The sequence below is a fragment of the Geotrypetes seraphini genome, chromosome 3 (assembly GCF_902459505.1).
Source record: "Geotrypetes seraphini chromosome 3, aGeoSer1.1, whole genome shotgun sequence".
NCBI lineage: Eukaryota > Metazoa > Chordata > Amphibia > Gymnophiona > Dermophiidae > Geotrypetes > Geotrypetes seraphini.
The window spans coordinates 240,243,005-240,256,429 of NC_047086.1; the positions used below are offsets into that span (position 1 = coordinate 240,243,005).

Below are 13,425 nucleotides of genomic sequence, written 5' to 3' on the forward strand. Positions count from 1 at the left end.
TAATGAGGGGGAGCTATTTGCACTATCTGAGGACGCCGGAGGAACGAGTTTGCTGCCCCGACCAGCCCTCTGCAGCAGCAGCGTTGGGAGAAAATCGGACAGGCAACCCCGAGGACGGACCCCTGACGTCACTGGGTCCGCTTTAGTGCCTTGGTCTTTTGCCTTAAATTGTTCCCTGCTGCCGCGGAGAGATTGGGAGCTATTTGCACTATCTGAGACCTCCGGAGGAACGAGTTTGCTGCCCCGACCAGCCCTCTGCAGCAGCAGCGTTGAGAGAAAATCGGACAGGCAACCTCGAGGACGGACCCCTGACGTCACTGGGTCCGTCTTCAGTGCCTTGGTCTTTTGCCTTAAATTGTTCCCTGCTGCCGCGGAGAGATTGGGAGCTATTTGCACTATCTGAGAACGCCAGAGGAACGAGTTTGCTGCCCCGACCAGCCCTCTGCAGCAGCAGCGTTGGGAGAAAATAGGACAGGCAACCCCGAGGACGGACTCCTGACGTCACTGGGTCCGTCTTCAGTGCCTTGGTCTTTTGCCTTAAATTGTTCCCTGCTGCCCCGGAAGCGGCCGCAGGGCATGGCTGAAGGGGCATGCCCTAAGGGGCAGGTCACGTCCCTTGGGAGCCCCTTGGAGCACCGGGGAGTACCGTGGAGCTGTGGAGCAGGATACTAGGTCGTATAAGTTAATTGATAATGGGGAAAAGGAAAGTCAAATCTAAAAGTTCGACACCTGTTGTCTTAGGTCCTATGGATAGACACTTGACTTTTTCCTTAGACTCTCCAGCATAAAATGTATCAGATTTGAATTCTCCCATATCCGGAGCATTGATGAGTCCTCTACAAAAGACACCCCCCCCTTCATCCAATATCCGGTGCAAGTGGGAATATAACTCCCACTATTTCCACAGGTCTTGTGGTATCATCCACTTCAAGAAGTAAATTGATTTTTACTGATATACTTAAACCACTTGAGTTTACTAGTGTAGTGGATGAACAACCACTAGCAGTGGAAAAACAGGATATCACTTTAAAGGATTTATGGTTAGATATTTCTAGAGTTTAGGGGTTTCTCAGAGAATCAATGAAACAAACATCTGATTACTCACAGTCTGTGGTTCAAAAGTTTGAGAATGTGGATGCCAATTTAAATTGTCTGGAAACTAGATTAGGTGTGATTGAAACTCAAAGTAACACATTGCAAGCTGTTTCACTATCTACTGTAAAAGATTCTACGTCATTGCATTTAAAAATGGAAATGTTAGAAAATATGCATCGGGGAAAGAATCTCCGCTTGGTTAATTTCCCAGTGACTCATTTGTTACTACCAGAAATATTATTAAGAAAATATTTTAAGGAAATACTGGGATTACCCAATGCGGATACTTTTCCAATAAATAATTGTTATCATATTCCCCAGAAGAAAAAAGGAAACTGTACAGGATGTGGACCATCTGGTAACAGATGATGTTAATTTGACGGAGTTTTTAGAAGACTCTCAAGATGTTATTCAGACTCGGTCCACAATGATTCTAATATGTATGAGTGAGACAGATAAAATGCTGTTAATGAAACTTTACTTTAAAAATAGACTGACCAAGTTCTGTGAGGATTTGGTTAGTATGTTTCCTGATGTCTCAAGAGCTACCCAGTTTAGAAGAAAATAATTTCTGAAATTGAGAACTAGAGTACTGGCACTTGAGGCATCATTTTATTTGAAGTTTCCTTGTAAATGTTTGGTTAAGATACAAGATACTGAATTTGTCTTTTGGGATCCCATTCAATTGCAACAATTCCTGGTAGCTCGTGAACAGAAGTGAGTTTTCTTTTCTTTCTCTTTTTCATTTATTGATGAGAAATTAGGGTAGGAATGTCCAATCCTAATTTAGTTGGGAATGATTTGGGTTCATTAGAACTCAACCCATTTCCTTGTTTTTCCTTAAAACTTAGTTGATAATAAGCAATATGTTTCCCCTTTTAGTGGGCTTGTAAAGGATTGTTTTTTGTATTATTTGTTGTACTGAAAACTTGTATGGAAACCTTTTTTTCCTTGATATCTTTATGATATTGTAAATGTATTAAATCTAATTAAAAAAAAATAAAATAATAATGAGTGGCGTGGAAAGGGTAGATGTGAATTGCTTGTTTGCTCTCTCCAAAAATACTAGGACTAGGGGGCATGCAATGAAGCTACGAAGTAGTAGATTTAAAAAGAATTGGAGAAAATATTTCTTCACACAATGTGTAATTAAACTTTGGAATTCATTGCCGGAGAATGTGGTAAAATTAGTTAGCTTAGCAGGGCTTTAAAAACGTTTGGATAAATTCCTAAAAGGGAAGTCCACAGGCCATTATTGAGATGGCTTGGGGAAATCCACTGCTTATTCTTAGCATAAGCAGCATAAAATCTGTTTAATTACTCAGATTCTAGCTAGATACTTGCGACCTGGGTTGGCCAATGTTGGAAACAGGATACTTAATGGACCTTCGGTCTGTCCCAGTATGGCAATTTTTAAGTTCTTAAATTCTAATATAATTCTATGAAAGAACTGGACATCTAAATGGATGAAATGTAATGTGCCTTAGAGGAGGAATCCCCCACCCACTGTCTGATTCATAGCATCCTGCGGGGGGGGAAATGGAATAAGCAGATATTTTGCTCACAACTGAAAAGGTCATACAAAGCATCAGCTACATAATCCACTCCAGACATTAAAAAATGGAGATCCCTCCCGACAATAGTCTCCAGATCACAACTTGGAGTGGTAAGCCTGGGCGACAAAAGGTGCCACCACAGCTTCTTTTAAACCTGTAGCCGTGGCCTCAAAGAGTTTCTTAAGAACAAAATCCAGCCTGTGGTCCTGGGCATCCTTTAATACCACACTGCCTTCACTGGGAAGGGAGGTACGCTTTGCGCCATCATTGAATCCATTTTTGGAGGAGCAAAGAGCTGTTTTTGTGCATTCAGTAGCAAACAAACTTGTTTTGCAAGAGCATATGCTTTTTTTCTCTTTTTTCAATATCAAGGCCATTATTAAATAGGCAATCATCAGTTGATACCTTTCAATTTTGTTCACAATAATGTCATTCAGACTCCTGAAGCAGGCCACAGGGACGAAACATGGACATGTCGAGCCAAACAGATATAATAAAGAAATTGAGAACCTAAGGGACCCTATCCTATACAGGAAACTAGGTGCCTAAGTTCTGTGTAAGTGACAGCTTTGCCTACTTCCTGCCCATGCTGTGCCCCAGTGCATGCGTAAATGTTAGCACCTGGGTATTAAAATTCTCCGCATAAAGGATAGTTCCATAAAGAGAGCACTAACATTTACACACATAAATGTTTAAAATAATGGTGTATGATATGTGCACATACAGTATGGGGTTCATAATCGAAAAAGAAAAACATCCAAAAACTGGCCTAAGTCGACACTTGGACGAACACTGTCAAAATACGTCCAAGTGCCGATAATACAAACGGGTTTTGGACGTATTTTTAAACGACCTAGGCCTTCATAGTGCCTATCGCTAAACGACCATCGCTAAACGGGGCATTTCAGGAGGAGTGTCGAGGGTGGGATTTGGGCAGAACTTGGACTTGGGCGGAACTTGGCCGTTGTGACTTAGACCATTTAAAACATGGTCTAAGTTACAAAAACCCACCTAAAGTGACCAAATAAGCACTGCAAACACATAATACAGACCCCCACACACTACCCCAGTGATCACCAAACCCCTCCCCCCCGCCCCCATAAAAATATTAATCACAGCTTGAAAGTTGTGCCTCCAGAACATCATCACCTGGCCGCCTGGCATATGAAAGCCTCGTCGTGCTGCACAGAGGCGTCTTAAACCATCTTGGGAATGGGTTAGGGACCCATAGAGAGGTGGACCCATGCCCATAAGCCCCTGTAATCACTGCATTGATACTGAAACATGTGCCCTCCCCTATACACCCCAAAACCCTTTTTTACTAGCATATAAGTGACCCCTGCAGCCATAAGGGCTATTGTGGTGGTAGATAAGTGGGTCTAGGGGATTCTAGAGGTAGTTTGGGGGGCTCACCATGCCCTAGAAGGGAGCTGGAGTGAAATTAAGACATGGCACCCTTTTTGTGAAGTTCATAGCAGTGTCATGTAAGGTACCCCACTATTTAGGTGCCATGTCAGGGTGTTTAGTCCATCACTTTGCAGACCCCTCCCACGTCCAACAGGGCTTGTTCTAGGCGTTTTTGACTTGGACAAAAAGTGGGATGAAAATGTGGTATAAAGATAGACGATTTAGCACCTTGGATGATCAGATCAGCAGGAAGTATAATTAGACGATTTTTAAAACGAAAAAAAATTTGGACGTATTTTTGAAAATGTGTGCTAAGCTATTTTTTTACTTTGGACGACTTGCAACTTGGACGAAAACGGACTTAGACGTTCCTTTCAATTATGCCCCTCCACGTGTCCAAATGCCATAATTCTAATGTCATTCTGTAAATATGTGCAAATCTGACAATTTGGCGTACACTCGGGCATAGACGCCAGTTCTGTGGATGCTAGAGCATCCCCAATATTCTTTTCAGCACTGCTCAGACATTAGAGTGAAATCTTCCCAACCAGGAATACCAGATTATACTATTTTTAAGAGAATAGGGGGTATCTTGCAGAACTCCAAGGGCAGGATTCTCAAAACTTAACACAGTTGATAAATCGGTTCCAGCTGGTTTAGCATGCTAGTATTTCACCTGCTGATTATCAGAACAGCCTTTTCCGATCTTCCTAGCAGTCTCTGACTCTGCCATGCAAATGTAGTACAACAAGGTCATTAATATTAAAGTGGCAGTAAAATGGACTCATCAATATTTAAAGGAGTACTCCGAATGATTCTCTATCATCGCCGGGTGATTCCTTAACCTCATTATGCCACATTTGTGGTCAAACTTTTCCGACAGGGTCTGAGCTGTCGTAGCCTTACTTTCCAGACATTGCCTGAGCGCTAATTGTTTCAGGCACTGACAATTTTTTTTTTTTTTTTTAAAGACCCCCAAATTGAAGGATGGCAGGAGGGATGCCCACTCCCTCACGCTGTTAGTGATTCCCCCCCACCCCGGCAGGAGGGATGCCCAATCCCTCTCACCGCTGGTGATTCCCCCCAACACCCACCAGCAGGAGGGATGCCCACTCCCTTCCACTGCTGGTGATTCCCACCACTCCAACAACTCCTCGGCAGGATGCCTACTCCCTCTCGCTGCCAGTGATTCCCATCCCCCGGACACCCATGGCAGAAGGGATACCCACTCCTTCCTACCACCGGGGTCCCCCGCCCCCCCCCCCCCCCCCCCCCAACACCACCTGTACCTTTCTGACAAGGGCCAGACAGAGAGATGCCTACTCTCTCTGGCCGGCAGGCCTGCCTTTTCAAAATGGCGGGCCTTCCCCTTCCCATAGGAGGGCCTTAAGCGCCTGGGCAAATGAGCACCTTAGGCTCCTCCCCACTGCAACCCAGGTTGCACTGGGATGGGGAAAGCCTGCCATTTTGAAGAGGTGGCCTGCCAGTCGGAACGAGAAGGCATCCTTCTGGCCAGCCATCGTTGGATAGTTATGGGGGTTTTGGAAGTGGTGTTGGGGGGCGGGGGACTTCAGCGGCAAAATGGAATGGGCATCCCTCTTGCTAGGTGTGCCAGGAGGTGGCAGTCACCAGAGGGGAGGGGGAGTGGGCAACCCTCCTGCTGGCTAATTTCAAACATATTCAAGTTACAAATTTATTAGGTTTTATATACCACCAATCAAGGTTATCTAAGCGGTTTTTACAATCAGGTACTCAAGCATTTTCCCTATCTGTCCTGGTGAGCTCATAATCTATCTAATGTACCTGGGGCTATGGAGGACTGAGTAACTTGCCCAGGGTCACAAGTTCAGTATAGCAGTAATTTTGTGTACTATACCTCACAGCTAGCCACTGCCGGTCAACATAAAGATGAACTTTGTCAATACGAATGTGGTTGGCATAATGGAATCGCTTTGGCAGGTCACGAGTTAAGTAGGGTTTGAAGTGCTGGTTGGATTTTTGGCACTATAATTTACAAAACACAATTAGTGGTGGTAGAGATGCCTGTGTCACAGTCGCATGATGCATAAAAGCAACCAGCTATGGTCTTCATAGTTGAACAATTAAAAGCTAAAATATAAAATGGGGGAACAAACAACAGATAAGACAAAATCTTCATACAACAGACAGACTTGATTGGGAAAGGGCAATTGTAAACAAGAGGAAAAAAGGGAGAACTTCAATTTATAAGTAAAGTAAACGCAAAAGGATAAAACAATGGGATAAGAAAAGGTAGGGATTGGCTTCAGGAATAAAAGACTAAAGGATTGGAAAACTCAATCATAGGCAACATTTTAAAATACTCTTGAATTTGTCCAAACTTTGTTCTGCTCTAATATAAAGTGGGAGAGAGTTCCAGATTAAAGGTGCAGTAACCGAAAAAATGGTGGCACGACGAGTGCCAATTATTATTTTATTTTTTATATAAATCTTTATTCATTTTAAAGCCAAAAATAAGTGCAACATATTATACAGTCAACTTATACTTTAACAGCATTTAAATTCAATCAAAATTATATTCTATGAAAAATACATATATCATCCCCCCGTCTACCTATCCAAAAATTTTCACTCAAAATTAAAAATATCTTCCCACCCCCCTCCCATCCCCCCACCCCACTCTGGCGCGGTTTAGTAGAAGAGGCCCTATGTGTGAAGAGTTACATGATCTGATCTGGTTTCTCAATATTCTGAAATGACTAGGTTCAAAAACGGATTCTGGAAAAGAGATCCTATTTTGTACTATGGTCTATCAAAATATCAAGTGAAAAGACTGCAGTTGGTACAAAACACAATGTTCCAGTTATTATTATTTTTTAAAAAATAATAAAGGCTGCTAACATAATAAAAACATACATACAGCTACAAAAATAAATTATTCACAAAACATTTTGCAGCAACAGTAGAATTATATATATATATATATATATATATATATATATATATAATTTTATATCATCTTTGCCATAATTACATTACATTGACTAACAATTGAACAGATTTCTTTTTAATTATCGTGTTTGGTGTTTCATGCTTTATGGTCAAAGGTTCCATTATATTTATTGAACTTATTGAAGAAATACAAGCTGAGTAAGACAACTTAGGGCTAGATGCACTAAAGTCAGCGATCATCGCTAAACCTTTTTTTCACAGCTTTACTGGTGATCACTTTTACTAACCTGATTCACAAAACGGCTCACCGTGTGTTTTTTCCCTCGATCACCCATTTTCCGATCCCGTCATGCAAATTAGCTAAAACCCCATGCAAAGTAGCCAAGCGATTGATGCACTAACATTGCTTGGGAATGCAAAAAAAACCCAACACAAAACCCCAGGGGTTTTAGCTATTGGAAAAAACTGACAGGTCTAGTGGTAACTGTGTTAACAAGTCTACCTGGGGGGGGGGGGGGGGTTCTTGAAATGCTTTATAGAGATAAGTTAGGGCCCCTTTTATAAACCTGCGCTAGAGGTTTTTAGCACGAGCCATAGTGTGGTAAATGCTCCGACGACACTCATAGAATTCCTTTGAGTGTCAGAGCACTTTCCTCACCAGCCCGCACTAAAATCCTCCAGAGAAGCTTAATAAAAGGTTTGATAAAAGGCTTGATAAAGGATAAAAGGCTTGATAAAAGGTTAGTGATTGAAGTGAATAATTAGTGAGCACATGCTAGCCATAGAGTTGAAAGGAGAATTAGGGCAAGATTCACTAAGCCCACTGATCGTGTACTGACCCGATTCACTAAACTGTGTGCTGATCATTCTTCAATCCAATCCGCACATGCAAATGAGGGAAAACGGTATGCAAATAGGAAGGCAGCGATTCACTAAGCAAAATATGGAACACCGACTGGGCTGACCGATCAACAAAGAAGCGATTGCTGGGGACCAGTCACTGACGTCCTTTCCGACTGCCCTGTTTTCTGTGGCCCTGCTCTTGTATGTTCCATACTCGTGAGCCCGTGGTTTTAACGGAACACGCCGTGAGAAAGGATGGAGGAAAGCAAGTTAACAGTTCCTTTTTTAAAAAAGCTTGTTGCGAGCCCGTGGTTTTACTTCTGAGCTGCAGAGGTGGCAGTTAATTGGTCAGTTTGCACGCGGGGAGCATGAAGGAAGTTAGGAAAGCCAGCGCATGTGCAGACCATCTACAGGCAAAGAAGATGGTCTGCGCATGCGTCAGGATCGCTCTGCTGCGATCCGTGGGATCGCTTGTGGGCGTGTTTGCAATTAGAGCATTTGCATGCGCAGTCTTTTGTGAATCAGTCACCCGGGATTGGATTGGCCACGGATCGAAACGCTTTAGTAAGGTTAGCGAATCTAGCCACTAATTCTATGCTCCTCATGCTCACAGAAGGGTGGCCTCGAGTGTTTAAGATCTGCAGTTTCTGCTCCAGGAAGGGCTACTGGACAGGTGAAAATTGTCTGAAAAGGATGCAGAAAGATCTCATCCGCAGTGCTAAACAGAGAGACTCTGCACCACATGTTACAGATATGTCAACAAAAGTATGCATGAATGAAAAGTATGCATTCTGCTAGGACTTTGCCAGATATTCAAAGCTTTGAAAATTACCCCAGGAAAACTATGGGCCAGATTCTCTAAAGAGTGTCTAACTTAATTGACAAAATACCCTTAATAAGCTTAATACTGTACTCCCCAGATATTCTTGGGGGTTCCGTTCCAGGAACCCCCGTGAATCCTGAAAAACCGCGAATACGGTTTTTCATGGGGGAGACTGGAGAGGGCAGCGGGAGAGGCAGGAGAGAGCAGCCGGAACGCCGGCGAGTGCAGGAAATCACTCGCGCTATGCTCCGACCGCCTATTCCTGCACTAAGTCGGGCCTTACCAATCAGTGTCAAAAGCAGGTCCTGATTGGATAGGGCCCGACTTAGTGCAGGAACAGGCGGTCGGAGCATACCATGAGTGATTTCCTGCACTCGCTGGCACTCCGGCTACTCTCTCCTGCCTCTCCCGCTGCCCTCTCCTTGTCAGCGGTTCATGGTCGGAAAATACCGCGAATGACCGGGACCTTGAACTGCCGACCGCAAATGACTGGGGGAACACTGTAATTAGTTAAAAAATAATAATAATTGAGTGATAAGCACCTATCCAATTCTATATAAGATAAGTGCTTATCGCATGGCGTTTAGCGGCGCCTAACGTCTAAGTAGGCGTTTCTATGGGCAGAACATGACTTAGGCGCTGCTAAGTGGAATTCTCTAAAAACGTAGGCACCTGAAATGTAAGCCTTTAAAACCTTCGCCTACATTTCAGGCACCTTTTACATAGGCACTGCTAACTGCGATTCTGTATATGGCGCCTAAGTGTGACTGACATGCAGCCAGTGCCATTTTTTAGACGCCGTTTATAAAATTAGCCCCTATGTGCACATATTTGTACCTGCTAATTAGGGGGGAATCAAGAAAGGTTATTAAGCGCATTAGCCCCCGCAACCACATTAGCGCGTGATAACTGCTAAAGACACCCATAGGAATATAATGGGCATGTTTAGCAGTTAGCATGTGCTAACATGTTAGTGTGTGCTAATGTGTTTAACACCCTTTCATGAATTCCCTCCGTTGTGCGCATAATTTTTCTAGGTACAATGCATGCACACTTTTGAAAATCCAAAAGTAAGTGTATAAATACAAACCTTGCTCTAACTCCACTCTAGGGAATACCTCCTTAACCTTCATGTAACATTACGCATCTATATAGCCTGTGCATATAGCATATGCACCTTTACCTGTATATAGGGAGGAACATTTTGAAAATACCATTTCTAAGATGCTCTCCCTATATATTTGTTTGAATTAAAAAAAAAACCAACCACAACCACACACATATTTTCATTTCAACATTATTTTAATTCAGTTGATAAATTGCATCTTATTTATGTACTCACTGTGAGGTTTTTAACAATCCCAGCAGAATCAACTGTTTCAAAAAAAAACAAGAGAGACAAAAACTTGTTATGATACACAATAATTTGCTGTTTTTATTCCCCCTCCCTCCCTCAAATGATGATTGTAAACCAAGGGACAGTGGCGTACCTAGCATATGTGACACCTGGGGCCCATCATTTTTTGGCACCTCCCCCCATCTGTACGAAAAACATGATTTTTAGTAACAATCCACACATCACACATGAGTACCTAGGAAAAGGCAGCATCTTACATATGCAGTGAGCAGAACATCAATACACCCATTGTAAAACTAAACAAGCCAGACTAGTATAGAACAATCCTACACCGTCAATCCTAACAGAAAACCATGTCTTTCAAACACACAGAACACAGAAAACACCTTTGCCTAGTATGGAATATGTAATCACAAACTAACCCCTCCCCCTTTTACAAAACTGTAGTGTGGATTTTAGCCACAGTGGTAACAGCTCTGACGCTCATAGAATTCTGAGCATCAGAGCTGCTACCACCACGGCTGGCGCTAAAAAACCCTCCACAGTTTTGTAAAAGGGGGGATAAAATAGAAATACATAGACAAAGGTTAAATTGAACCAGCAAGAAGCTGGACTCTGCATACAATGCAACACCACAGAAACAGTGACACATGTCTCCTAAAGCAATAAATAAATAGAAAATTTTTTTTCTACCTTTGTCTTCTCTGGTTTCTGCTTTCCTCATCTTCTTGTTACTCTCTTCCTTCCATCCACTGTCTGCCATCTCTCTGTCCCTATATGGCATCTTCTCTCCTTCAATGCCCCTTCCAGAAACTGTATGCCTCCCCCTTCCATCTCTCGTTTCACCCCAATGGTCTGGCATCTCTCTCCTCTCCTTCCCTCTCCCACACCTCTCTTCTGCAATCCCTTTCTTCTCTCATTTTCCTTTTCAATTTATTTTCTGCATCCATCTAGATTACGTTCTTACTACCCTCTCAATTTCCTTTTTTACTGTCTACCTACAGCTCGCCACCTCTTTCCCTCATCCCCTCCAGTATTTCCCTAACTCAATCCTTTTCCCCCTTCATATGCCCTCCTTTTATTTATCCCCTCCTTCCATCATCTGCCCTCTTCTCTCTCCCCAGTTCCATCATCTTCCCCTTCTCCCCACTTCCATCATCTGCCCCTTCTCTCTCTTTCCCCCCACTTCCATCAGCATCTGCCCACTTTTGCTCCCTACAACCCAATTCCATGCAGTATCGTTCCCCCTTATGTCTCTTTCCCTGCAATTCCTTCAGCATCTGCCCCTTTCTCTCCCTACACCACGCATCCATACCACCCTAACCCCCCTTTGTCATCCTTCAGCGTGATTCCATAGCACCCTGACCCCCTTTTGTCACCCTTCACCATGTTTCCAAAGCACCCTGACCCCCTTTTGTCACCCTTCACCATGTTTCCAAAGCACCCTGACCCCCCTTTGTCACCCTCCACACCCTTTCATGCCACCCTGACCTCCTTTCTTTCTCCGTCCCAAAGATCCCGCAATGACTGCTTCTGCTCCGATGGAAGAGGTAAGTGATGTCGGAGGGGGCTGGGCCGGCAGACACAGTTAGTTGTGGCAAGATCCCGCGATGACTACGGCTGCTGGTCGCCCCCCACCTCCGACGTCACTTACCTCTTCCCAGTCATCGCGGGACCTTCTTCACTTCAGTGCGGCTGCCAACTGTGCTCTAAGTAGGGCAGCCGCGCTGAAGTACCGTTTGAAGCAGCGCGGGAGGTTCCGGATCCAGCCGGCTGTGCACCCCGTTGGAGCATGCACCCAGGGCGGACCGCCCCCTCCCCCCACCTCCCCCCCTTGGTACGCCACTGCCTAGGGACCCCTACCAGGATAGAATACCATATTGAATAGCTACCCAACTTTCTCCTGGAAGCACACCTTGCCATCATGTTTTCATGATCACAATAAATATGCATGAGATAAACTTGCATACAACCAACCATACAGCACAACCATACAGCAGAAAGATGACAATCACACCTTTTGAAACCTCCTCCTTCTCTAAGGAGTCTGCTGCCCCCTTCAGTTCGTTCCAAAGCATGCAAGAGCTCTACTGTATAGTAAAAAAAAACAAAACAGGAGTAATGACATAGGAAACTCTCTGAAACCAAGACTGATTTGCTCATATAATGATATAACAGCCAATAATGAAATGATATGCCGCCCCCCCCCCCCTATGATTTCTGGTGTGCATGTTTATGCCTTAAACTTCATGGTCCTCTCCATAGCTAAGACTTCACTGCCAGTCACACTATGGATTAAGAATCATCTTGTAAATAGAATATCGACAGAAAAGATAAGCTCAACTAATGTTCAGGCTGCTCTTTTATTTCTTGCTATTCTTTGTCAATGGTCATGCATTTTATAAATTATAGTTTCATTATTGACCGTTATATCATTAGCCCGAACATTAGTTGAGCTTATCTTTTCTGTTGAGATTCTATTTACAAGATGATTCTTAATCCATAGTCTTAGCTATGGAGAGGATCATGAAGTTTAAGGCATAAACAGGCACACCACAAATCATAGGGGGGGCAGCATATCATTCCTATCTACTGGAAAATATATTATTAAGGTAAGAACCTAAGTTCTTTTTCCAGTGAAATAAGAATGGTATGCTGAACCTTAGGAATGTACCTAAGCAGTCTGAAATCCCGGGTGGGAGAGACAAGCCTGCTTTCAGTACTGAGGATCCAAAAGCAGAATCCTCTTGCACTACCTCATCCACCCTATAGAATTTAGTGAAAGTGTGTAGGAGAGACCATGTCACAGATTTACATATCTTCTCTGGAGATATCGCGTGATTCCCCCTAAGAGGAAGCTACTCCTCAGGTCGAATGTACTTTCAACAACACTGGAAGTTGATTGTCACAGACAATGTAGGTGGAGGGGAAAGCTATATGAATCTACCAGGAAATGGCGGCCTTGGAGGCTGGTCTGCCTTGACTGGACTCTTTTGTTAGGACAAAGAGATGGTCTGATAAATGGAACTCATTAGTCACTTCTAGGTAATGCAAGAGAACTCTGCGGACATCCAGAAGTTTTAAAGTCTTGTCTTTCCTCTTAGAACCCATAGGTTGAAAGGCTGGTAGTCTCACTTCCTGGTTGATGTGAAATGCAGAAACAACCTTTTGCATAAAGAAAGTTAGAGGGGCATAATCAAAAAAAACCGTCTAAGTCCCTTTTTGGCCTAAGGCCTTAAACGTTGAAAGCAGAAGCAGGGAAAATGTCCATAACCAAAAAAAAGTCCTTTTTTGATAATGGCCTGTCTCTACATTCAGCTGTTTAAACGCCCAGACCACCACTACGTCTACACTTATCCCCCCACGACGTCTACACTTATACCCCATAATGAACAAAAAAAACCGCCTAAGCC

The 13,425-nt window shown here is 43.4% G+C and overlaps 1 protein-coding gene across 4 annotated transcripts in view; it reads right to left on the minus strand.

Moving 5' to 3' along the window:
• The window catches only part of ENPP3 (ectonucleotide pyrophosphatase/phosphodiesterase 3), a 212,514-nt gene that overhangs the window by 72,229 nt on the left and 126,860 nt on the right, over window positions 1-13,425 (minus strand). For all 4 annotated transcript variants that reach the window (XM_033938316.1, XM_033938317.1, XM_033938315.1 and 1 more), the window contains 2 exons: window positions 9,998-10,029; window positions 5,935-6,062 (listed from right to left, as the gene is read on the minus strand). In XM_033938316.1, coding sequence (XP_033794207.1) covers window positions 5,935-6,062; window positions 9,998-10,029 — 160 coding nt within the window. The remainder of the gene's footprint in view (window positions 1-5,934; window positions 6,063-9,997; window positions 10,030-13,425) is intronic.